Source organism: Chiroxiphia lanceolata (genome assembly GCF_009829145.1).
Source record: "Chiroxiphia lanceolata isolate bChiLan1 chromosome W unlocalized genomic scaffold, bChiLan1.pri scaffold_44_arrow_ctg1, whole genome shotgun sequence".
Classification (NCBI taxonomy): domain Eukaryota; kingdom Metazoa; phylum Chordata; class Aves; order Passeriformes; family Pipridae; genus Chiroxiphia; species Chiroxiphia lanceolata.
This window is the reverse complement of record NW_022476500.1, coordinates 416,294-443,447: the sequence shown is the minus strand read 5'-3', so window position 1 is coordinate 443,447 and position 27,154 is coordinate 416,294. Positions and strand designations below refer to the sequence as shown.

The window sequence follows — 27,154 nt, the reverse complement described above, 5'->3', positions numbered from 1 at the left end:
GAGCTGGGGAAGGCTCTGGAAAACATGTCTGCTGAGGGATGGCTGAGGGAACTGGGCTTGTTGAGTCTGGAGAAGGGGAGGCTCAGGGGGGACCTCATTGCTCTCTGCAGTGACCTGAAAGGAGGTTTTAGTGGGGTGGGGGTTGGTCTCTTCTGAGAGGCTATAATGAAAGGTTGAGAGGAAACAGCCTTAAGTTGCATCAGGACGGATGTGGTGTCATAGGGGAGATGTGATGTCACAGAAGAATGTGTCATCATATGATCCATGTCACATAGGAGAGATGTGATGTCAGAGGGGAGGTGAGATATCACAGGAGAGCTGTGATGTCACAGGGGAGGACGTCACGTCACAGGGATGATATGGTATCACAAGAGAGATGCGATATCATATGAAGGATGTGGCGTCAGAGGGGAGATGTGATGTCACAGAAAGAATATGATGTCATAGGTGAACTGTGATGGCACGGGGGGGGTGTGATATCACAGGGGAGGACCTGATATCACAGGCATGATATGATATCGCAGTAGAGGTTTGATGTCACAGGGGAGGTGTGATGTCACAGGGGAGATGTGATGTCATATTATGGTTGTGATATCACAGGGATGGATGTGATGTCACAGGGGAGGACATGATGTCACAGGAAGGATATGATGTCACACAGACGATGTGATGTCACGGGAGGACATGAATTCACAGAGATTATATGATATCACAGGAGAGGTGTGATGTCATATGATGGATATGACATCATACGGGAAATGTGATGTCACAGGGCGGATGTGTTCTCATAGGGACCTGTGATGTCAGAGGAATAATGTGATATCAGAGGGGAGGACGTGACATCACAAAGATGATATGTTATCACATGAAGGATGTGATGTCATATGATGGATGTGACGTCATAGGGGAACTGTGATATCACATGAAAATGTGATGTCACAGAAACGTTATTATGTCATAAGGGAGATGTGATGTCACAGGAGAGATGTGATGTCACAGGGAGGATTTTATGTCACATGGGAGGTGTGATGTCACGGGGAGGACGTGATGTCACAGGGATGATATGATATCACAAAGGAGATGTGATGTCATATGATGGATGTGACACCATAGGGAAGATGTGATGTCTCAGGAAGGACGTGATGTCACAGGGCAGGTGTGATATCACGGGGAGGATGTGATGTCTCTGGAGGGATCTGATGTCACAAGGGAGTTGTGATGTCACAGAGGGGGACATGACATCACAGGGATCATGTGATATCACAGGAGAGGTGTGATGTCATATCATGGATGTGATGTCATAGGGGAAATGTGATGTCACAGGAAGGATATGATGTCACAGGAAGGATGTGATGTCACAGGTGAGGTGTGATGTCATAGAGGAGATATGATTTCACAGGAAGGATGTGATGTCATAGGGGAGCTGTGAAGTCAGAGGAAGGATGTGATATCACAAGAGAGATGTGATGTCATATGATGGATATAACATCATAGGGGAGATGTGATGTCAGAGGAAGGACGTGTTATCACAGGAAGGTTGTGATTTTCTCCAGTATTAATTCTGTGCCAGATTCTTGCTTCCTGGGTCAGTGAAATGTTAGAAGAGAGAGAATCTCACCTTGATCTTGGACAGAACACTTATAGACTTCTTTATTCTATTTAATTCTTCCCATATAGTTCTTGATGACAGGACACCCATGTTGAAAGTCCATTTTCTGGTTTTCAGGACTTAAAAGAGATGCTTTTCTGATGTCGTTTTTTATTGGAGTGTTATTGATTCAACTGTGAGGAATGCAAATGTCCCGCCCTGCTGCATATTCATGAGCTCGGGGCAGGCCTTTGAGCCCTTGATCAGAGGCGGGCAAGCTTTTGGTCCCCGCCCGCCGCCGCCGCACCCAGAGTGTTACAGAGCAATTTAAATTTAGTAGTAGAATGGCTAAGGCTTAGTAGGAGAGTAGGCCTAGGAAACAACACTCCAAAGTAGTAGGTTAGCAACCTTGTTTGTGAGAATGGAAGGTACTGAAGAGGTAGGAACAATAATCAAAGGATTTAGTCAAGCATGTATATAATGATTTGTTACCTTAGGTATGGTAAGGGTCTGTTAAACAGTTTCTAGGGGTAAGACAACTTAAGCAGATTTATGATTAGAGTAGGTGATTACCAATTGTTATCAGTATGAAACATGAGTTTGTGTGTGTAACTAAGTGTAACTGCTTTCATGTAGAAATTGCACGTAGACATGTTTGTGTGAGGGTATAAAAGCTGTACGAAAAATGAGGGTCTTTGGAATCCTGACTTGGGACGCTAGTCCTCAGGTTCCCGGGCTCCGAATAAAGCACCGCATAAACCGGCACTCTGTTGGTTTGTGTCTTTGTTACGGGAAACAAGAGCGCACCCGTGCCAAGTGCGCAGGGTCGGCCGCGGGAACTTTGCTTTTCCCCGCGGGGCACACGGAGGATTTGTCGCCGGGTGCACATGGACTCAGGAGAACTTTGCCTGCCGGAACCGCTCTGCCCACACCGCCAGGAAGGGCAGGTACCACATCGCCCCCACCCCACCATAGTTTTTAAGCATGGATATGGATATTCTTTAACCCTAGTTTCTTCATTTGGATCTTTTCCTGAAAAACTGAGATACTTTGATCTCAGTATAAACTACGAAAAACCGGGATGAGTTTTTCTGAGGTTTTCCTCCAATAGCAGGCTTAGGGAAAGAAGGCCCTCAGATACTTTGCGGGAGCTGTGGAGAGCTGAGCAGGAAGGCTCAGGAAAAGAACAAAACCATCACCATGCAAAACTATGGAAAGATGAAGGAACTCCGGGAAGCCCTTCACGTCTGCAAAGGGTTTAGTCTTTTTCAACAGCTTACAGGAGATAGTGGCTCTGAGCCTCCTTCCCTTCAAATTCAACTTTTGGCACAGTTGTTTGCAATGTCTTAAGTGCTGAAGGACATGGTGAAGCAGATCTAGGAGTTTGTTTTCTGCTTCTTTCGGTTGTTCCTGTGTTGTGCAGAGACCTTGCTTGTTGGAGTGCTGGGGTCTGTTCCTGGCAGCAATGACAAGACCGAGTGCAGGAACAAGGAGGTGCTCTGGTACAAACCACTTGGCTGAAGCAAACAATGTCTTTTAGGACTTTCCTGGTACCTGAGGCACCTGCTGTTTAGATCTGCAACAGACTTGCTGGTAGGCTACAGTAGGACCTGTGAGCAGGATGGAGAGAAAAACACCCATGAAAAATGGAAAAAGAGAGGCCTCGTCCACTTCTCCTCACCAATTGGGTCCCCACCGGGGCAGGCTGGGCAGGACTGGCATGGAATGATGGGACAGGGTTGTCACTGTGTCACTGTCTGTCAGGCTGAACCTCTGGGTCTGCATTTTCCAGCCCACTGAAAGCTGAGGTGAAGCAGTGAGAAGTGGCAAAGCTGCAAATTGCAAGTCAGCCCCAGCAAGACTTGCATTTTAAAAATGTCCTTCTAACATTTTCCTTGCCAGCAGCAGTAAGTTGCTTGGCTGGGAAGAGGGATAAAACCACCTTTTGTCTGTGTGAAATTCAGGTTAGGACACTTGCAAGTCCTCCTTGGCTTTTTATTAGAAGCAATGAAAAATGTTGAGCTGCTGTGTTGTCTGTCTCATTGTAAATGTGCAAGTTCATTTTTGAGCTGAATCAAATGGTTATGTAATTACCTACTTCTAATTATGGAGTAATTATATACTTCTTATAATTGTTGAGTAATCACACTGCTATAACTAGAATTTAATGTTACAACTAATTGTCTAGTTACTGTATATTAATGTTGTTATCCAGGCAACTTGGAATAGAGTGTTATCCTTTTAATTCACATTCTGTTACTCAAAATTGTCTTTTTAAGATATAGTATAGTTAGCCATTGGAAGAAAGATTAATAACGGAATAAAAATATCATCAGAGGAACCACACTTTTTCCTTCCAGGTTCAGGTGGATGAAAATAAAAATATTAACATGTTAAAACTGTGCCGTACATAGAAAAAGTTGAATTTTCACATGAATTTGGCATATAAATTGTTACTAGGCAACCCACTTTTATGCTTAAAGCTTGAATCTATCCTATATGCCAACCTGTCAACACTAATTTTTTAACTTTCCTACACATTGGAGGGGAAATGCTTAAAAAATACATCTTTTTTCCACACCCATCTGAGTCCTTAAGTGTTTCATGTCACTAGAACCTTAAGAATGTATATGTCATATCTGCAGTTGGTCATTTCTAATGACTTTATTGTTAATAAAATCATAGGTGCATATGACAGTCACATGTTGTTGTGTGATGGTCACAAGTACTCAGTGGCAGACACTGAAGAAACTGTGATGGGTGACAGGAGAAATGTGCTTTGTTGAGTTGTATCTGCTCCCAAATCACCCCCAGAGACAGTTTCACAAAGGTACAGAAGGAGGGTTTGATGTACAATTGAAGAACTGAGTTCAAGGACTGTGGATGCGTTTTTGTGGTGCTGGTTGAGCAGCCTGGGTCCATCCGAGTGATGTCAGACAAAAGAACTTTGCTCCTGCAGGATTCTGTGTGTGGAGTGTGTGAAACGTGGTGGTTCTTCTGGCAGGATAAGAAGTTTTGCCTTCATTGCTGTATTTAAAACGGGGTCTGGGGCTTGTGTAAACTTCAGTGAAATCCCAACTGAATCCATCAGGCTCCATGAAACCATCCCAGCTTCACCCTACTGGAGTCTGTCCGGGTGCTCTGGTGCTGTGGCACGGGGTCATCCAGGGAGAATTGGAGCAATAAGGAACTGGGCTACAAGGCAGGTTTGTAAAGAGGTTTACAAAACTGCCCGCCTTCCACAAAACGTCAGAAAATAAGTGTGTCATCTGTTACCAGAAGAATCACTGAAAACACCCTTTACACCACTCTGTGAACACCAAAATCATGGAATTGTGTGGACTTGTACTGTGAGTAAATCAGAGATTGTTTGTAGGAATCTCCAAATCAGGAGAAAATCCAAATCACTCCTCTATGGTGAAATGTCCTGTGAGCAGGACTGAAATGTGCTGCACACACACGTGTTAGAGCACATCCTGGAAATATGGGAGATTGGAAAACTGTTTTCAGATTTAATAACATTTCAGTTTTAACAGCTCATTTAAAACCTGAATGAAGATGTGTAAATCCAAGGAGTTTCCCTTAAAAAATTAATTATAACGTTGCTTTTCTAGGGTTTTTCTAATTCCATCTTATCTAGGTTTTGTAGAGGACTCAGGTGTGAATACTCAATCTGCTACCTGTGACTATGCCTGACTTCTCTTACAATATGTTTAATAGTTATACTGTTTAATCTCATTCTCATACTTGTGTGATTCTGCTATTGTTTGTAACTTCCTTTGTAATTTCCTTTGACTTCACTGTGAGAGCTCTCCATGGAATGATGAATAGTAGTAATAATATTAATCATTTATAGAACGTTTCATATGTTCAAAATACAGGATAATTTTTAAACGAGCTCAGCTTTGCTCTCAGATAGGTGAGTGAACTCTTCATTGATTTGAAAAAAATTGTTACCTGACATAGAATTTTTTTTTTTATTTTCTAGTCTTACTGGGTATTTTGGAAAGGGTTTCTTTATTTTTGTAGGGCAGAATATTGTCTAAAGTTTGAGACCTTAAAAGGTTTGCAAAGAACATGGAGGTTGCTGTGGTGTCCTCTGATGATTTCAGGTGATCAACTGAATGCTTCCAATTCTTTTATCTGTGAGGGGACTGCAGGCCATGCTGGAAAGCAGGTGTTACTGCAGATGACTTTTTCTGCTCTATGTAATGGAGTTAGTTTATAAACTCCTAAGGTGAGCATTTTTCTGGTGAATTCAGAAATTGTTACCAGTGTATCATAGGCACAAGAATTAACAGTAACGTTTGGAATTTGCAGTTATCACACAACTTTTCTAGAAGATCAGTAATTTCTGAGAGCTGGCTCCTGTTTGCAGTATAGAGCAGTCAGCTCTGCAGCTGCATGGTTGCTTCATGGACTGGTTGGTTTATTTGCCAAGATTTACAGGTACCATAAACTGTTGCCAAAAGCAGGAGAAATGATGAATAATATTTTTTCTCCCCAATAGCCAAAATTTCATGTGTGTGTGTGTTATTGGTATAAACAGCAAGTCTTCTTTTGAGTAGGAATAAGACTTAGTTCCTAAAGGCAGTGAATTGTAGCAGACACGTGGTCTAACATTTGTTCTTCACCCTCCTTTTGTGTTTTTTCATAACAGATAATGCTCATTACTCGATGGTAAATGATAATCAGATGTTCTGCAGCAGCAAGAAATTCAGTGTATGGGTACCCATTAAAGGCCTGATTCCATTTTCTCACTCCACAGTGCAAGTGAATGCATCCAACAGCCAGGGCAGCTTGATAAGTGATGCTGTAACAATTGTCAGGCCTCCAGGAGGTGAGTATGAAAAAGTGCTTTTTCTGTGCATGTAACAATTCCACAAACACTCTGTTGAACAACATGTGACTGATTATCTCAGCTGAGGATTGGAAGTTCAGAAGAATATGTTTGCATTAGTAGTTCTTACTAACAAAATTGTCCTTTTTAGCTTCTAATTTGTCACATGGTTAACTTTAGGAACTAGAGATTGAAAACAGTTGTGTAGTTAACATATTGTGAAGGTGAGAGGTGTATTATGTACTTCATATTTTTTCTGTGAATGGTGGTGTATTCCATCAGGGACAGCTGATCTAGTCCAAGAACAGAGAGAGACTCACCTGCATTTTGGAACCTGTTTTAGAATAGAAGTTGAAAGTGCTGACAAGGAGCACTCACTGGATAGACTTAGAGAATTTGTTTAGTAATAGTAACATAAACCATTGGCAATATATTGAACCAGAATCCACCAAGTTCTTTAGCTGTAAGAAAGTCAGTTCCAATGTGCTGATTTACAGTGACTGAGGCTCTAAACCCCTCTGGCTGTTCTCTTCATAACAATTGGAAATAAGGGAATTGATCAAATACACCCTGAACACTGTGAGTGTTTTGTTCTGTGGTTTTGTTTTGGTTGGTTGTTGGGTTTTTTGTCAGGAAAGCTTTTACATTTGTAGCTGGTGTAGATGTGTCCCTTTTGCATTCCCTTTCCATGGCCATCCTGGAGAATTAGCTTTGGTTGAATAAATGCCAATGGAAACAATTAATTGAAGCCAGTTGTGAATTGTAATGTGAGAGCCCAACAACTCTTGATCTTGAGAGATGTGTAGGTGTAGCTGTTGAGTAAGAATAGTGTAGAGTGACATCCATACCATTTTAAAGGAAAACAAAAACAAAACCAAAGAAAAGAGCAATCCCATAAACCTTACAGCTCAAAGATATGGTTAAATTGAAACAGTTTGCTTGCAAACAGATGGATTAGGTTTGGGTCCAAACCAGCAGAAAGACTTCAGGAAAGTGAGTAAATACAATAGAGAGTTTGTGTGACAGATTACTGAGAAATAAGGAAAAGGTCAATCTCCAGCACATTTTAGACTTTTCCAGTTTTATTGTCAAGTTGCACCTGATATTAACAAATAGACTTTGTTATAGAATAATAAAACTGCATCTGAGTTTCACTGCTCATTTAAGACTGAGCAGTAAGACAATATTATTTCTAATTCCAGTGCCACATTTTAATTTTGCACAACAAAATTTGGTAGTGAAAATGTTACCAAATGACAAAGTAAAGGATCTTCAAAGATAAGCAAGGCTGTGCACAGGTTTATGACAACCATTCAGATAGACTTTCTTTCATGATTAGATTGTTGTTGATTACAATTAGAAAACTTAGAGCTTTGAAATTATCTTTTTTACGACCTTGTGGTAGTTTAAAAGCAATACCTCATTGGTTAAATAGGTTTTAGTTCATGCTTCCTTTTAGCTAATGCTCTGAAAGCGTGTTATCCTGATTTACACACAAAATCCTGCTGAAAAGCACGTGGCATTCCCTAGGATATGTGTGTTTAAGTAGAATTAAATTAGCAGTGAGAGTTATTAAAGAGATCTTCCATAATAGGACAATGTATATTTGCTTTACTATGATGTTTATTATAATGGCTCTTTAAATGCTCTACAATTCCATTGCATGGTAAATTATGAGTGTAATGGTGATTTTACGCTGGGCTGTAATCAGTGCCTTCATACTTTGTAAATCATTCAATGAAATCTGGGTGCCACTAAAATAAGAAGAAATTTTAGTTTTTGCTTCAGCGGCCAAGATTTCACTGAGACAGAAGTTTTGTTTGATCAAAGAGTGAGAGAGGTCTCATTAGGTACAAAATCACAGCCTTTTAATGGGTGTGAACATGGAGCATTCTCTTTTCAAGGATAAGAAAAAAAATACTGTTTCAGAAATTTCCATTGTGGGGAGTACTTGATGGAACTGGATGGAAGATTGTGCAAAAGGGAGAGTGACAGAGGACAAAGGAGTATTCCATTGTGAAGTTACTGCTGATCACTGTTTTACAATTATGAGACAATTTTTTTTCCAACATGCATTTCATTTGTTTCTTTTTTTTTTAATATAAGACATATTGCATATAATGTAAAGCACACCAAATCATTAGTGGTACCTGACTGAATGTATCTTAACCTCTTATCAATCTTATTTGCCATGCTTTAAGTCAACACTTGAAAAAACCTGTTAGAAATAAGGAATTGATTTTATCCAAGCTCTTGACTAAAATTGCAGTGCAGGTTCAAGAGTTCTTGGAAAGATTAAAAAAATAAAAACTGAATCCAAATGTTAATCCATAAATATGAAACTTTCTTTTGACCCTTCCCCTGCAGTGGTCTGGAGTTCCTAATGGGGTTGGGATTTCAACTCTTGATGGGACTTGGTGCATTAGTGTTTGGTGTGCATGGAATTCAGCACTCAGTTGAAGAAGGGGTTGACAGTGGTGATGTCCCTTAATTTGCTGAAATCGAATTGTCTCTTTTATGAACCAAACCTGTGTGGATTGGCAGCTGATCAGGAAGGGTCAGCCAGGACTGTGCATAGACTTAAATGCTGGAACTGCCAGTTAAACTCACTGTGGCACAATAAGGAGCTGAAACCAAGAGAACAAATGATCTTCAGAGTGGGAAGGCAAAAGAAAGCAGAGAAGCTTTTCAGGATGTTCAAGTTCAGAACAAAGGCATTATGGAGTATATAAATTTTAAATACACTGCTTTTTGCCTCAAGGCTTAAAGCTTTTTTTTTCCAGATGAACTGAGATCTTGTCTGAAACTATCTTTGTTACATCCAAGAACTGCCTGGAAAGCTTAAAGAGATGGAAGAAGCATGAATGAGCACAGTTTAAAATGATTAGTGACAAATTTTGTATCACAGAGGTGGAAGTAAATTTTTTTAAGTTTTACGTTTTTTCAAAGAGGAATAAATTTGCTCTATTTGTCTTGTCCTAAATTGCTGTGGTGGAAGCTGTAAAAAAAATATACTAGTCAGTGCTTCACATTAATTTGAAGTTGCCAAGCAGTAAAAAATCTGGAAAACAAATTTCTTTAGAATTAATGTAATTAGGTAAATTAATTAAAGTGATGCTAAGGATGTAAAACTGCAAAATTCTGGGACAAAATCTTCTGCATAACATTCTTGGCTATCCATTTTTCTTCTCAAGGAGTGCTATTTCTGATGAAGTGGCAGATAGAAGACCCCATTATTTTAGGATTGCTTTGTAATAAGGTCTGGTAAGCTAGCAGAAAATAAATTTGCAATCACTGCTGATCATGGCTAGGCTTCGCGAACGAAGATTTGGGAAGGCACTATCCATATTTGCTACAGGCACGCTGGTGGCTAATGAGGCCAATACGTGACAGACATATCCGATTGCAAAAGGCGCAGCAGAAAGACTCCTTAGATGGTGTATTCTGCAAGACACGATTCTTTCTGAGTTGCCTTTTTTCCTCGAGAGTGATCCTGCGTGTGTTCTCGAAGGAGACAGCTGCGTTATAGATGGTGTGTCTCCAGGCCTCCCGATTGGAGGCCAGAGTAGACCAGTTATGGTGATCAATATGGCCAAGGCTGAGATGTTGTTTCAGGGAGTCCTTGTATCTTTTCTTCGGGGCTCCTCTCTTGCGGCAGCCAGTGGCAAGTTCACCATAGAGCAGGATCTTAGGGAGGCGGTGGTCCTTCATCCTTGAGACGTGCCCTGCCCATCGCAGCTGCGTTCTCAGTAACATGGCCTCAATACTAGTGACAGCTGCTTGCTCTAGTACAGATGTATTGGTCACATAATCTGACCAGCGGATGTTAAGGATTGTACGGAGGCAGCGCTGATGGAAGCGTTCTAGGAGACGCAGGTGGTGGCGGTAGATGACCCATGATTCGGAACCGTATAGGAGAGTAGACAACACTATGGCTTTGTAAACACCGATCTTGGTGCTTTTCTTCAAGTATTTATTACGCCATACTCTTTTGTGGAGTTTTCCAAAAGCACTATATGCCTTTGCTAACCTGTTATCTATCTCTCTATCAATCTTACCATCAAGCCATCAGGGGAAGAACCAGATGATGAAAGGGTGTTAGCTGCTGAGAATTTCTTTGGGAAGAAGTAGACTGTTAACTTGAGATAGAAATTTGCAATATACCATGGAACCTTATTCAAAGTCCAGCTGGACAATACCTTAGTGTTAAAAGTGTGAAATAAATCCTAAAGTGTCATCAGCTATGTGATTTTCTCTTTATTCCCAATCACTAATTAAAGAAACATTACTCAGAAGTGATCTCACTCTGTGCTCCAGTGAGATTAACATTAGAACAATATTGTCACTGTCTACTGGTCTCTTGTGCTCCTCACTGGAAGGCACTTGGTGCACCCCTGGATATCCTGCTAATGAGGTAAAAAACTAACCCTTCTAAAGTTCCAGATTTTCCTCACCTGTTTGGACACAGTTGGACAAACTGGACCAAGTTATTCCTTGAAAGCCACCTGCTGGATTTAGCATTAATTACTCCTTGTTTTGATCGTGGAGGAAAAAAGCTCACACAACACAATCTCTGTGGACCCAACAGAGAAAACATCCCCAGGGTCTTGTTAGAGCACAAACCTGCAAACAGGGATGACAGGTCAGAGAATCACAGAATCATCAATGTTAGAAGAGACCGTCCAGATCTTCTAGTCCAACTGTCAACCCAGCACCACCAGAATCACCCCTAAACCCCATCCCAAAGTGCCACATCCAGATGCCACCTGAATGCTTCCAGAGACTCCACCACCTCCCTGGGCTACTTATTCCAATGCCTGAGCACTCTCTCAGTGGAAAAAGGGTTTTTGAATATCTAATATGAACCTTGCCCGATGCAATTTAAGGCCATTTCCTCTCTTCCTGTCACTAAAGGCTTTGCAGAAGAGACCAACTCCCACACCCACTAAAACCTCCTTTCAGGTCATTGTAGAGAGCAATGAGGTGCCCCCTGAGCCTCCCCTTCTCCAGACTCAACCAGCCCAGTTCCCTCAGCCGTCCCTCAGCAGACATGTTTTCCAGAGCCTTCCCCAACTCCGTTCCCTTCTCTGGACACGCTCCAGCCCCTCCAGGGCCTTTTGGCACTGAGGGGCCAGAACTGGACACAGCACTCCAGGTGGGGCCTCCCCAGTGCCCAGCACAGAGGGGCAATCAGTTCTCTGCTCCTGCTGGCCACACTCTTCTCCACCAAGGCCACGATGCCCTTGGCCTTCTTGCCCTCCTGGGCACACTCTGCCTCATATCCAGCCGCTGTCAAGCATCACCCCCAAGTCCCTTCCTGCTGAGCAGCTCTCCAGCCCCTCTGCCCCCAGCCTGGAGCGTTCCAGGGGGTTGTTGGGACCCAAGGGCAGGCCCTGACACTTGACCTTATTGATCCAGCCTGTCCAGATCCCTCTGCAGAGCCTTCCTGCCCTCCAGCACATCCACACTCACACCCAGCTCAGTCAGTCTCGCAAACAGGACAAAGTCTGACCACCAGCAGTCCAGGGTGTCAGTTCTGCTGCCCCCTCCTTCCTTCACTCAGAATGGAAAACTCCACAATTCTGGGGTCTCTGTGCCCGTTGGCTCCGACCACCACATCCCCCACCAGTCACAGAATCATGGATTGGTTTGGGTTGGAAGGGACCTTAAAGAGCATCTCAGTCCAACCCCTGTCATGGGCAGGGACACCTTCCACTAGACTCAGAGCTCACAGCCCCATCCAACCTGGCCGGGAACACTTCCAGGCATGGGGCAGCCAGAACTTCTCTGAGCAACCTGTGCCAGGATCTCACTACCATCACAGTCCAGAAATTCTTCCTAATATCCCATCTAACCCTTCCCTTTCTCAGTGTGAAGCCATTCCCCTTGTCCTGTCGCTCCAGGCCCTTGTCCAAAGTCTCTCTCCATCTTTCTTGTTGGCTCCCTTCAGGCACTGCAAGGCCACAATTAGGTCACCCTAAAGCCTTCTCTTCTCCAGGCTGAACAATCCTAATTCTCTCAGCCTTTCCTCACAACAGAGCTGCTCCATCCCTCTGATCCCTTTGATGGTCTCCTCTGGACTCGCTCCAACAGGTCCATGTCCTTCCTGTGCTGGAGCCCAGAGCTGGAGGCAGCTCTTCAGGGGTGACAACATTACAGCCATGTGTGTTCCAGCAAGGACACTGTGGAACCTCCTGGAGTTAAGGGGCCATTGTGACACTGTAGGGCCTTGTGGAGTCAAAGGAATTCTGGGACACTGTGGAATCTCATGGAATCAAGGGAGCATTGTGACAATGTGAAAACTCATGGAATTAAGAGGTCATTGTGACAGTGCAAGGCCTCATGGAACCAAAGGAACCCTGGGACACTGTGGAACCTCATGGAACCAAGGGAGCCCTGAGACATTTCGGGACCTTATAGAATCAGGGGCCATTGTGACACTGAGGAACCTCGGGGACTCAAAAGCCACTGTGACACTGCAGGGCCAATGGAACCTACGGAACCCTGGGACATTGTGGAACTACATGGAATTACTAGGCCACTGTGACACTGCAGGGCCTCATGGAACCAAAGGAACCCTGAGACTTTTCAGAACCTCATGGAATCAAGGGGCCACTGTGACACTGCAGAGCATCATGGAGACAAAGGGACCCTGGGACACTGTGGACCTCAAGAAATCAAGGGCCTGTATTGGTACTGTGGAACCTCATGGAATCAAGGGTCCACTGTGACACTTCAGGGTCCCATGGAAGCAAAGGAATCCCTGTGACATTGTGAAACCTCACAGAATCAAGGGGCCATTGTGACACTCCAGAACCTCATGGAACCAATGGGCCATTGTGACACTGCAGGGCCTCATGGAACCAAAGGATTCCTGGGACACTGTGGAATCTCATGGAACCAAGGGGCCACTGTGATATGTGGGGCCTCCTAGAACCAAAGGAGTCCTGAGACATTTTGCAAACCCATGGAATCAAAGCTCCATTATCACACTGCAGAGCCTTATGAAGCCAAATGGACCCTGTGACTCTGTGGAACCTCATGGAATCTAGTGGCCATTCCCACACTGTAAAACCTCATGGATACTGTCAGGTTCCCATTATTAAGAGACGTCTCTGCCCAAATTCAGCTGCAAAGGAGACCATGTGCCAACGTCAGCAGTCCAGCTTTGATTTAACAGTAAATAGGAGGGAGAGAGAGGGAAAGAAATAGAAAGAGAGAGAAGGGGGTGGTGGGAAGCCAGTGAGAGAGAGACAGAGATGAAGTAAATGTATCACACCATGGAGATCCCTGAGGCTCCCACCGGTCCTTCTTCACCCTGCTCTGCTCGGTGGAGGGTCCCCAAGTTGTGCTTCTGGGCTATCACTTTTATACAGCCAAAGCCCCGGGTATTCAGGGGGGTAGATGCTGTTCCCACAGCTTGGGCTGGCACGTCTACAAGGGCTTGCTTCCTTTCCTACAGCTTGCCATGGTGGGAGTTTTGCCCACAGTCTGCAGATGGGAATCATTGGATGGGTTCCCCAGACCTGCCTTACCAGCCCTGGCTTCCTGTTGGGGCTGTCTGCTCTTTCCCACAGTCTACACAGTGCAATTCTGTCCTGTGGGCTACTTCCAAAGCTTCACCTCCCTTTAGGCCTTGGAATTAAAGGCCTTCCTGTTTGCCACCAGTGCTTATGTGCTGTGGCACCTTATGGGATTTTCCTGCTTTGACAGTGTTTTGAGACAGTTCACTGTGCCCTTCAAGTCCTTCCATGGGCACACACACACCCCACTCTCACCAGTGTCTGGCCCTCCAAAGAACACAAACCCTGATGATTTGTAGCTCCCACTCCAGTGGTTGGCACTTGGACCTCCCTCCGTACCCAGAGCTCAGAGTTCCCTTGTGCCAGAAAGTTTAAAGATATTGTGCCTCATTCTGCCAAGACAACCCTTGGAAAAAAGTATCCCTCTGTGTTTCCTGGGATAAGAGCACTCTATTGTCATCTTCCAAAAGCTTGGAGAGGTCCCAGAGATCTCCCAGGAAGGAATTTGGGGCCTCAAGCACATGACCCGTATATAGAGGCTGAGGACTCAGGGGTCAGTGGTGTGAAGATGGAGGACAGTAGAGGAGTAGCCTGAGAGGTCTGGAAGGGGGGTGTCAGAGCTGGTGGAGCTTTTCTTCCTGTCAGAAAACAGCCTGAGAAAGAACTAGTGCCACCAAGGGCAACTGGGGTGGCCTAGACTGGTGACAAGAAGTCAGAAATTTCCCTCTGAGGTCAGTGTTGTGGTGCAATATGTCACAAAGAAGGAGTCTGGATGAGGCCAAGGCTTTGTGTGTGCAGGAAGAGCCAGGGAGGACGCAGAGATGTCAGGGCAGGAAGGTGCCAGCCAGGTGGGGCAGCCGGGGGGATGATGACAGCCTGCAGGGAAAGGGGCAGGGCATGGACACCGTAGGACAGCCTGGGCTGGAGAGGAGACAGGGAGGGGGAGAAGCTGAAAGGCCCTGACACAGCCACCTTCTGCAGGCCTTTGGCCATGGCTGCTGTCTGTGCCCCTGAGGCCAGGAGGAGGGGAGTGGCCCTTGCAGCCCTGGGGCCTCCTGGCCTCCTTGTCCCTGCTCAGCAGCCTGGCAGGTGCCACCCCATGGTCCTGCCCTTGGCATTGCACATCCCACATCCCAGTGCCCCAGGAAGAGCCCTGAGGAATGAGGCAGGGACAGGATGTCCCTTCCCAGGGGCTGGGGGTCAGAGCTTGGCCCCTTGGATTAAGAAAACAAGTCAAGGTTTCTTCAGCATCAGAGCCACCTTTCCCTTGCTTGTCCATCCTTGGCATCACTGTCTGCAGTTTTCTGCTCTAACTGAAACTTGGAGACACTGCTCCCAGTTGTGTCCCTCAATGAGACTCGTTAGCACTACAAGAAACTTTAGTGTTTCAGTCTCACTTTGACTTCCTGAAAAGTTGTTTGAACTTCCTCTCAGGGACTGAGTCTCATGTAAACAACATCAAAGTCCCCTGAGGGTCATGAAATGCCTGGGGCTGTTGCTGTGCTGCTGAGCTGGGCTGGGCTCCTGGCACACAGGGAGCTCCTGGCAAGCAAGAAGAGCTTCAAAGAGACAGCTCTGCTGGTGAACAGCTCCTCTGCACAGCCCAGCAGGGCTGAGGGCACTACCTGCAGCACCCAGGGCACAGGAGAGAAGGCAGAGAGATGAGAGGCAGCCTGGGCTGGGAGGTGACTGAGCTCTCACCAGACAAGAAACCTTCCCAGGATTTGAAGGAAGAATTCTCTGGCTGTAGGAAAGTTATACTTGCCTTCCTGAGGCATCTCCTAAAGCTGGCACATCCCACAGCTTCTAGGATCTTTTAGCAGGACTCTCCCAGTTGCTGCAGTGCAGGGGAAGTGGTCATATGGCAGAGCAGGGCAGGAGCTGCAGGCAGCAAGGGCAGAGAGGAGAAGGGAGCAGGAGGTTGAAGGGATCCTGGGGTGGGAGGACAGGGCACAGCTGCTCAGGGCAGGAACCTTGCCAGCCCTTTGCCAGGGTCAGGCTGTGGCTGCAGAGCAGTGCAGGTGAGTTTCTGCAAGTGCCTCTGCCAGCTGCCAAATGGCAGCAGTGGCAGGAGGTGTCAGGATGGCTCTGCTGGATTTGCTGGGGTGCAGCAGGAGAAGCTGCTGCAGAGCAGGACTTGCTGCTGCCCCCTCAGAGGCCCAGGGCCAGAAGGTTCCCTGTGGCAGGGCTGGCTGTGGGGTGGGAAGGTGGGGGTGCAGCCAGGGGTGCCCAGGGCTGTGGTACAGAGCAGGGTCCTGTCCCCAGGGCTCTGTGTGCTGGGGCAGGGACTCTGCTGCCTGCCAGGCTCAGCTCTCAGCCCGGCCAAGGAGCTGCCACAGCCCTGCAGGGAGAAGGGCTGTGGGTGGAAGGAGTGACCCCTCATGTCAGGGCAGGGCTGGGCAGGGCCCTTCAGCTGCAGGCTTAGGGCTCCTCACAGCTTCAGCTCCACCTCCTGCCATTTCCAGGGGCCCTTCTCAGGAAGCACATCCCCCCAGAACACCTCCCCCTTCCCAGCCACCGCAGGCTGTCTGGGATCTGCTCTGCAGCCCCTGCGCAGGCAGAGCTGCCCCTGGCACTGGGCTGGGGATGGCTCTGGTAGCACTGGCAGGGAGCTGAGCTGGGCACAGGCAGGGGCTGCTGGCAGGAACAGCTCCTCACCCAGAGACAGGCAGGCAGGGAGAGGCAGCTGCTGCCACAAGGGCTGGCCAGGGGGATGGGGGCCCCTCCCTGCTGTCCCTGTGGCACAGACCCCTTCCCTGAGCAGCTCCTGCCTGGGCTCCTTTCCCAGCCGAAGCAGAGCCTGTGCCCTCAGGCCCACGGGGGCTGGGCTGTGCATTGCCCTGCAGCAGCCAGAGCCCAGGCAAGGACAAGGCCCTGATTTCCAGCTGTCTCTCTGTGTCCCTCCTCCCTTGGCAGCACCATTGTGCCACTTCACTGCCATCCCCTGCTGCCTGGGCTCTCCTTGTTCTCACCAGTGGGTTTTCTGAGCCACTGTGGGGTTTGGGGGGGGCAGATTCCTGTCCAGACACAAACCCTTTGGGTGCTGCTGTGGGGATGTGTCTGTGGGAGTAAAGTTCCCAAGTGCCCTCCAGGCACCTTCAAGGTCTTCAGCTGTTTGCCTGGGTGTCCTGCAGGGCTGCAGGTGCCCTCCAGAAGGGCAGAGCTCTGCCATAGGATCTCTGTGCTGCACAGGATCCCATGGAGAAAACTCCTCAGTGCTAAATCCATGGAAATGCTCTGGGAGGGGAGAGATGAAAAGGTGAGCAGTGTGTCAATCTGTTCTTTGGACATGGATTCCTGGATATCTGTGCAGTTTCTCTGTAGGGGAACAGTTGAGTGTGATGCTCCTCCAGCTCCAAGCTGCCAGCACAGGGCAGCTGAGCCCAGGACTGATGGGCAGAGCATCTCTTTTCTCTGCACTAAGGGACTGTCCCTGTGTCCCTCAGAACCCACAAGACTTGTCCTGCAGTGCAGTAGAAATGTCAGGGATTTCAAACCTCCACAACCACTCCTAAATGTGGCAGGTGCAAGTGGGTAAACAAATACAAAGAATTCCCTCAGCTCAGTCCTTCATTTGGGCAAATTGCAAACAGCAAACTGAGAAGCTCTTTGATGTATCACGAGTACATTTGATTGGAGATCACCCTGCATTCCAAGTTTTCTCTCCCAGCACAGTAAGGAGTCCTTGGGAGCCCATCACAGAGTTCCTGGTTCCAATGGTCCCCTCAGCCAGCAAAAGCCAGAGCTCAGGGGAGGGAGCTGCAGGGAGGTTTGAGTGAAGAGAGAGAGCCTGAGAGTGGGGTGGCTGAGATGCGTAATGTTTGGCTGCAGAAGCCTGGTCTAACTCAGCAGTGACTTTTTCTCCTCAACAGATCAAAATACTCTCAGGAAGGAGAAATGTCCAACAGCAGCTCCTTCACCCAGTTCCTCCTCCTGGCATTTGCAGACAGGCGGGAGCTGCAGCTCCTGCACTTCTGGCTCTTCCTGGCCATCTCCCTGGCTGCCCTCCTGGCCAACGGCCTCATCCTCAGCGCCGTAGCCTGTGACCACCACCTGCACACCCCCATGGGCTTCTTCCTGCTCAGCCTCTCCCTCACAGACCTGGGCTGCATCTGCACCACTGTCCCCAAAGCCATGCACAATTCCCTCCAGAACACCACAACCATCTCCTACATGGGATGTGCTGCACAGGTCTTTCTTCACTTCTTCCTTGCAACAGAGTTTTCCCTCCTCACCATCATGTGCTACGACCGCTACGTTGCCATCTGCAAACCCCTGCACTACGGGACCCTCCTGGGCAGCAGAGCCTGTGCCCACATGGCAGCAGCTGCCTGGGCCACTGTCTTTCTCTATTCTCTGCTGCACACAGCCAATACATTTTGCCTGCCCCTGTGCCAGGGCAATGCCCTAGGCCAGTTCTTCTGTGAAATCCCACACATCCTCAAGCTCTCCTGCTCACACTCAGGCTACCTCAGGGAAATTGGGCTCATTGTGGTTAGTGCCTGTTTAGCATTTGGTTGTTTCATTTTCATTGTTTTCTCCTATGTGCAGATCTTCAGGGCTGTGCTGAGGATCCCCTCTCAGCAGGGACAGCACAAAGCCTTTTCCACGTGCCTCCCTCACCTGGCCGTGGTCTCTATTGTTATCAGCACTGCAACATTTTCCTACCAGAAGCCCCCCTCCATCTCCTCCCCATCCCTGGATCTGGCCCTATCAGTTCTGTACTCGGTGGTGTCTCCAACACTGAACCCCTTCATCTACAGCCTGAGGAATCAGGAGCTCAAGGATGCCCTGAGGAAAATGATGACGATGCTTTTCAGCAGCAATAAAGTGCCTGTTTTCTGGTGCGTAGCATTCAGAATGGGACTCACTAATGACCCAGCCTTCCTGCTCAGGTTTTTCTTAGAGGTCATTGGGTTCTTCTTGCAATAATTTTCTATGGAATTAAATATTATTATGCACCTGCCTTCTAATTTAGTGTCTACCCATTGAATTTGACCCAGAGATGTATAAAGGATGAATTGCACTGGCTGAGTATTTAAACAAAATAAAGGACCCTGCAGTGCCTTCTTTGTCCAAGACCCTTCTTCTCAGATGTTCCTAAAGGACAGCACACTGCAAGACAGGGTGTATTTGCAAACAGGAAGGGGACAATAATCCCAGCACAGCAGCACTGCCAGGGAGCAGCAGGGCTTGGTCTTTGCAGAGCTGCTCTCTTGCCACTTGCACACTGTCCTCCTGAGCCCCTTTCTCGCTGTAAGGCCTGAGTGCTCTCTGAGCACAGTCCTGGGGGCTGGAAGCCCTTGGAGCACAGGCAGGGACAGGCCCTGGGAACTTGTGAAGCAGAGCTGGGCTCCCTTCCAGCATCTCCAGGATGCTGTGAGATCTTCTAAGGGCACTGCATGGACTGGGTCACTTCTTCTGTCACCTTGCTCCAGGGCTGGAACTCTCCTGCAGTGTCCCCATGACACTCCTGCTCTCTGCTTTCCAGGTTCCCATTTCAGATCCACTCTTCCCCTCCTCTTCCCAGGGACATCCTGGGAGTGCTTCAGAGCTGCCATCCTGGGGCAGCTCCTGCCCAGCGTGGGCAGGCACAAGGTCTCTCCCCCTGCTCCTCTCCCCTCCCCAGTGCCACTGTTTTCTGCAGCCTCCTCCTCCTTGCCCAGCACAGCCCTCCTGGCACAGTTGGACACTTGTTCTACCCCCTCCTCAGGCACCTGCCCAACCCCCTCAGCTCCAGCCTGATGGCCAGAAACCTTCAGGACAGGGAGGTACCGGGGAAAATGCTCAAATCCAATTGGAGGGGTTGGCCTCGAGGAAGAAATCCCTTCTCATTCTCCAGAACCACCAGGACAAGTTGTGTTGTGTCCTGGGCACTCCTCTGGAAGTGTGGGCTATGGAAAAGGTTTTGGTGTCAGGGCTATTGAGAAGGCTGGGCAGTGTCACTGGGAGACCTCTCCCAAACCCTTGGAAAGGCCAGAGCCATCCCAGAGCTTCCTGGGGCCTTGGCAAAGGCAGACATGGAAGCAGTCTGCAAACAGGGCAGCAAGGAGGGTTGGTAGAGTTCCAGACTGCTCAGGTTCAGCAGGGAAGGGCATAGGGCAAGTCCTCCTGCAGACATTGCCAGGCATGGGAAGGACAAAGCAGGGATTGCAGAACCCCTGTGGGAGGGAATAGAGGATTTTGTGTGTCCAGACTTTATTAAGGCCCCTGACATGGTCTGCTGTGGTCTCCTTATGGTCAGATTGGTGAGAGTTGGACTGAAGAAGTGGAAGATGTGGTGAGTGGGAAGTTGGCTGAATGAAGAGGGTCAAATAAAATCCATGGTACAAAGTCCTCTTGGCAGCAACTTCCTGATGAAATCCCTCAGTGACCAGCCCTTGAACACCACTGTAGAACGTCTTCATTATCTCTCTGTACATTCGGACAAAATGTATTTTCAAGTCCTTTGTGGATGATGCCAAATTTCAGGAAGTCCTTGAGTAACCCCTGGTTTAAAGACACATATGAGGGTGGGAACTCCAATGAAATGAACTCACTCCCTTTTTATTCCCTACCAATACAGGGAGACAAAATACAAGGAGGTATAAGTGAAAAACTAAGAGTTTACTGACAAGAAATATAGCAGCAAAAACAGCAATACCAACAGAACTATTCAAAGCAACAGCAGAGAGAGAAATTGCCTCCTCTCTACCAATCTGCCCAACTCCCTTTTGTTGAGAGATGAAACAGGGATCAACATATTTCCCTTCTCCCTTTTCCCCCTGAATGAACAAAGAATAGAAAACGAAACCACATGAAAGAGGGGGCAAAGCAAAGTCTGGGAAACATTCTGGTCTGAGATCAGTTGTGCTGCCCAAGAACACGCTGACTCCAGAGGTGTCCAAGCGGGGCTGAGCCGGCGACTCCGGTCCGTGCGGCGGCGGGGGGGAGGCAGCGGCTCTGCTTGATTCCATGGGGTTCTGGGGAGGCACAGTGGCCCCTTGGTTCCAGGAGGTTCTGAGATGTCTCAGGGTTTCTTTTGTTTCAAAGACACCCCACATGTCACAATGGTCCCTTGGTTCCATGAGATTCCACAGTGTCCCTGCATTCCTTTAGTTCCATGAGGCCCTGCAGTGTCATGGTGCCACTTGATTCCGTGACGTTACAAAGAATCAGAATGGCCCCTTGATTTAAGGCCAACTGCACATGGGGCTGCCTTAGGGGGAGTGTGGGCACCCAGACAAGGGAGTTGTCACCCCCCTGGACTCAGCCCTGGGGTCACCACATCTGGACTGGTCTGTGTGTCTGTGAGGTTCCCCATTCTGGAGGAATGAGGAAGAACTGGAGAGGGTCTAGAGGAGATCTGCCAGGATGGAGCTTTTCTCCATATTGGAAATAGAATGAAATCTCCACAAAGAGTGGCATTGAAAGTTCAGACTGAAGGTGAGGAAAAAGAAATGTCACTCAATAGGGACCCTTGTGGTGCAAGAGGTCACCCACAGGAGTCAGGATCAGCCCATGGCTTTGTGTTTCAGGGAACAGCCAGAGCTGGTGCAGAGACATCAGGGAGGGTCTAGAAATGCTGCTGGGAGGGGGGTGGGAAAGCAGGAGGGGGGTGTGCAGCCTGCAAGGCCAGAGCAGCAGCAGGGCCAGGCCAGGACAGCCTGCAGGAGAGATGGCCAAGGGCTCTGGCAGGGCTGCAAGGCCCAAAGGCACCCAGGCCTTTGTCCCCTTGCCTCTGGCAGCTGCCTCTGCCACTCAGGCCACCACAACCAACTTGCCTGCAGGTTCTGCACTTGGGTTCTGCCTTACCCCTCCCTCAGGAGCCTGGCAGGGGTTGCCCAGTTTTGGGCCTTTGTTGTTCCTCCCCCTCCCATCCCAGTGCCCCCCAAAGAGCCCTGAGCCAGCTGGGAGGGACAGGATCTGCTGGGCCAGGGCCTGGGGCTCAGGCCTTGGCCTTTGTGCTGCACAAAACCAAGGCAGGCTTTGCTCAGCAGTGCAGGGGCCTGCCCAGAGCCTTTGTCTGCCTGCACTCCTGGCCTCCAAGGAGCTGCTCCAAGGAGTCCCTGGGGAGGCTTTGGCAGTGCCTGCCCTCAGTGGGGCCCAGCAATGCTTCAAGGGGCTTGCAGTTTGGCTTCTGACTTCTTGAGTAGCTTCTTCAATCTTCTCTCAGTACCTCAGGATCATGGGCTGGGCTGCAAACACACCGTGGGGCTCATTAAAATGCAGAAATCCCTCAGGATCTCTTTGTCTTCCTTTAATTGTCTTCAAGACATTTTCAAAACAAGTCTTCAAAGTTTGTACTTTTTTTTTTTAGTTCAATTATGGATATTTTTTAGTTCAGAGGAGAGGTGATAGAGGTGTTCTCCAAGTGATCTTGATGCTGAGTGTCTCCTCAGGAGATCCACACTGACCCTGGATGATCAACCTTGCTCCTCACCCCCAGCCTCACCAATTCTGACATGGCCCATCTTGGACTGACAGCTGATGCAGCTCCAAACACACTGTGGGACTCATTAAAACACTGAAAAACAAATTATTTCCCTTCCTTTAATTGTTTTCAAATCTTCAAGACTTCTACAGTAATTGGAGTTGTTTTGTAGTTTAGCTAAGGTGGAAGACTTTAAAGTAGATGTCACAAAAAATATATATTTTTTGATGAAAGGGAATGATTTACACAGAGCCTTGGGATGCAAGAGGGTCAGGGTGCAAAGGATTTGGACACAAAGATAAGGGGGCAAAAGACATTAGTAGCACTTAATCATTGACCAATTGAACAATTATCAAGTGGTTTGATAGCATTTACTACAATTTTAACAGTGACTGAATTATAGAGTCACAAGAACAACATTCACACCACAGTCAACTCACACCCAGGCAGAGATGTGTGGACACATCAAGAGCTGGGTGTGGAAAGGTCCCTCTCCCAAATTCTCCTGTTGTCAGGGAAACACTCCCCCAAATCCCTTTGTGTTTCTCAACAGACAAGAGTCACAGCTGGAGGAGTGTTTGTGGAGGGGGATCAGAATTGTCCTGGGCATCAGCGAGGGTCTTTGGAGTGTTGCAAACTGGAGGGTTCCCAAGCTGGGAGAGGCTGCCAGAGGTGTCCCACTGAGAGGGAGGTGCTGGGGAGCTGCCAGGGCCTCCCTCAGCCCTGCTGGTTGTGGGCTAACAAGGGGACTGGCTTTAGTTACCTGCTGAATTTCCATCCTGGTGTCAGGAATGACTGGAGTTTCCAAACTATTTGGGAATTGTATCCAAACTGTTCCATTTGGGCTGTGATTCAGGCAGGGAATGTTCCAAGGCTTTCATGGGATGACTGATTATCCTGTGTTCTCCAGCTGTTCCACTCTGGATTGTTCCCACCTTTATCATCCAGGAGCACCTGGTCCAGTCCAGGGACACTTCACCACACCCTGGTCCAGTCCAGGGGCTCTTCATTGCTCAGCTGGTTTGGTCAAGGCTTGTCAGGAGCTCCTGAGATCATACTTATAAGAAGGATGGGCACAGACTTAATTGTAATGAGACAAGTGGTAATGGTTTTCAACTAAAAAAGAGATTTCCGTTAGATATGATGAAGAAATTTTTTACACTGAGGGTGGTGAAACACTGGCATGAGTCACCCAGAGAGGTCATAGAAGCCCCAGCCTTGGAAACATTCAAGGCCAGGTTAGAAAGGGCTGTGAGAACCCTGAGCTAGTTGAACGTGTCCATGGACAATAGTTTGGAAGATTTCTTTAATAACTCTCCCTGATAATTTCATTCTACTTAAACACACATATCCTAGGGAATACCACGTGCTTTTCAGCAGGATTTTATGTGTAAATCAGGATAATACTTTCCAGAGTATTAACTAAAAGGAAGCATGAACTAAACCCTATTTAACCAATGAGGTATTGCTTTTAAACTACCACATAAAAAAGATAAATAAAAACGATAATTTCAAAGCTCTAAGTTTTCTAATTGTGATCAACATGGCTGTCATAAACCTGTGCACAGCCTTGCTTATCTTTAAAGATCCTTTACTTTGTCATTTGGTAGCATTTTCACTACCAAATTTTGCTATGCAAAATTAAAATGTGGCACTGGAATTAGAAATAACATCGTCTTATTGCTCAGTCTCAAATGAGCAGTGAAACTCAGATGCAGTTTTATTATTCTGTAACAAAGAATATTTGTTAATATCAGGTGCAACTTGACAATAAAATTGGAAAAGTCTAAAATGTGCTGGAGATTGACCTTTTCCTTATTTCTCAGTAATCTGTCACACAAACTCTGCATTGGATTTACTCACTTTCCTGAAGTCTTTCTGCTGGTTTGGACCCAAACCTAATCCATCTGTTTGCAAGCAAACTGTTTCAATTTAACCATATCTTTGAGCTGTAAGGTTTATGGGATTGCTCTTTTCTTTGGTTTTGTTTTTGTTTTCCTTTAAAATGGTATGGATGTCACTCTACACTATTCTTACTCAACAGCTACACCTACACATCTCTCAAGATCAAGAGTTGTTGGGCTCTCACATTACAATTCAAAACTGGCTTCAATTAATTATTTCCATTGGCATTTATTCAACCAAAGCTAATTCTCCAGGATGGCCATGGAAAGGGAATGCAAAAGGGACACACCTACACCAGCTACAAATGTAAAAGCTTTTCTTGACAAAAAAAAAAAAACAAAACAAAACATCAACCAACCAAAACAAAACCACAGAACAAAACACTCACAGTGTTCAGGGTGTATTTGATCAATTCCCTTATTTCCAATTGTTATGAAGAGAACAGCCAGAGGGGTTTAGAGCCTCAGTCACTGTAAATCAGCACATTGGAACTGACTTTCTTACAGCTAAAGAACTTGGTGGATTCTGGTTCAATATATTGCCAATGGTTTATGTTACTATTACTAAACAAATTCTCTAAGTCTATCCAGTGAGTGCTCCTTGTCAGCACTTTCAACTTCTATTCTAAAACAGGTTCCAAAATGCAGGTGAGTCTCTCTCTGTTCTTGGACTAGATCAGCATGTCCCTGAGAGAATACACCACCATTCACAGGAAAAAAAATGAAGTACATAATACACCTCTCACCTTCATAATATGTTAACTATATAACTGCTTTCATGCTCTAGTTCTTAAAGTTAACAACATGACAAATTAGAACAGAAAAAGGATAATTTTGTTAGTAAGAACTACAAATGCAAACATATTCTTCTGAACTTCCAATCCTCAGTTGAGATAATAAATAACATTTTGTTCAACAGAGTGTTTGTGAAATTGTTACATGCACAGAAAAAGCACTTTCTCCTACTCACCTCCTGGAGGCCTGACAGTTGTTACAGCATCACTTATCAAGCTGCCCTGGCTGTTGGATGCATTCACTTGCACTGTGGAGTGAGAAAATGGAATCAGGCCTTTAATGGTACCCATACATTGAATTTCCTGCTGCTGCAGAACATCTGATTATCATTTACCACAGAATAATGAGCATTATCTGTTAGGAAAAAACAAGAAAGGGGGAGAAGAACAAATGTTAGACCACGTGTCTGCTACAATTCACTGCCTTTAGGAACTAAGTCTTATTCCTACTCAAAAGAAGACTTGCTGTTTATACCAATAACACATACACACACATGAAATTTTGGCTATTGGGGAGAAAAAATATTATTCATCATTTCTCCTGCTTTTGGCAACAGTTTATGGTACTTGTAAATCTTGGCAAATAAACCAACCAACACATGAAGCAACCATGCAGTTGCAGAGCTGACTGCTCTATACTGCAAACAGGAGCCAACTCTCAGAAATTACTGATCTTCTAGAAAAGCTGTGGGATAACTGCAAATTCCAAACATTAGTGTTAATTCTTGTGCCTATGATACACTGGTAACAATTTCTGAATTCACCAGAAAAATGCTCACCTTAGGAGTTTATAAGCTAACTCATTGCATAGAGCAGAAAAAGTCATCTGCAGTAACACCTGCTTTCCAGCATGGCCTGCAGTCCCCTCACAGATAAAGGATTGGAAGCATTCAGTTGATCACCTGAAATCATCAGAGGACACCACAGAAACCTCCATGTCCTCTGCAAACCTTTTAAGGTCTCAAACTTAAGATCAGACAACATTCTGCCCTACAAAAATAAAGAAACCCTTTCCAAAATACCCAGTAAGACTAGAAAATAATAAAAAAAAATTGTATGTCAGGTAACAATGTTTTTCAAACCAATGAAGAATTCACTCACATATCTGAGAGCAAAGCTGAGCTCATTTAAAAATTATCCTGTATTTTGAACATATAAAGCACTCTATAAATGATTAATATTATTACTACTGTTCATCATTCCATGGAGAGCTCTCACAGGGAAGTCAAAGGAAATTCTCTGTTACAAACAACAGCAGAATCACACAAGTCTAAGATCACAGGTATGAGAATGAGATTAAACAGTATATAACTGTTAAAAATATTGTAAGTGAAGTCAGGCATTGTCACAGGTAGCAGATTGAATATTCACATCTGAGTCTTCTACAAAACCTAGATAAGATGGAATTAGAAAAACCCTAGAAAAGCAACGTTATAATTAATTTTTTAATGGAAACTGCTTGGATTTACACATTTTTATTCAACTTTTAAATGAGATGTTAAAACTGAAATGTTATCAAATCTGAAAACAGTTTTCCAATCTCCCATATTTCCAGGATGTGCTCTAACACGTGTGTGTGCAGCACATTTCAGTCCTGCTCACAGGACATTTTACCATGGATGAGTGATCTGGATTTTCTCCTGATTTGGAGATTCCTACAAACAATCTCTGATTTGCTTACGGTACAAGTCCACACAATTCCATGATTTTGGTGTTCACAGAGTGGTGTAAAGGGTGTTTTCAGTGATTCTTCTGGTAACAGATGACACACTTATTTTCTGACGTTTTGTGGAGGGGGGGCAGTTTTGTAAACCTCTTTACAAACCTGCCTTGTAGCCCAGTTCCTTATTGCTCCAATTCTCCCTGGATGACCCCGTGCCACAGCACCAGAGCACCTGGACAGACTCCAGCAGGGTGAAGGTGGGATGGTTTCATGGAGTCTGATGGATTCACTTTGGATTTCCCTGAAGTTTACACAAGCCCCAGTCCCCGTTTTAGACACAGCAATGAAGGCAAAGCATCTTATCCTGCCAGAAGAACCACCACGTTTCACACATTCCACACACAGAATCCTTTTGTCTGACATCGCTCT

At 46.3% G+C, this 27,154-nt stretch overlaps 1 protein-coding gene and 1 long non-coding RNA gene across 2 annotated transcripts; both read left to right on the top strand.

The window, feature by feature from the left end:
• Positions 1–2,022: 2,022 nt before the first annotated feature.
• LOC116781415 lies at positions 2,023–16,524 on the top strand. The gene is made up of 3 exons (XR_004354869.1): positions 2,023–2,173; positions 14,614–14,618; positions 16,515–16,524. It is a non-coding gene; the product is annotated as an uncharacterized LOC116781415 (long non-coding RNA).
• Positions 16,525–17,848: 1,324 nt separating this feature from the next.
• LOC116781366 (olfactory receptor 14J1-like) lies at positions 17,849–18,883 on the top strand. Its single transcript, XM_032677049.1, has one exon. It carries the CDS (start codon positions 17,849–17,851, stop codon positions 18,881–18,883), a length of 1,035 nt encoding a protein of 344 aa, XP_032532940.1.
• Positions 18,884–27,154: the final 8,271 nt, after the last annotated feature.

Bases quoted from the DNA above. Each gene is read 5' to 3' on its own strand.
- LOC116781366 (XM_032677049.1), top strand. From the start codon at position 17,849: ATGTCCAACAGCAGCTCCTTCACCCAGTTCCTCCTCCTGGCATTTGCA.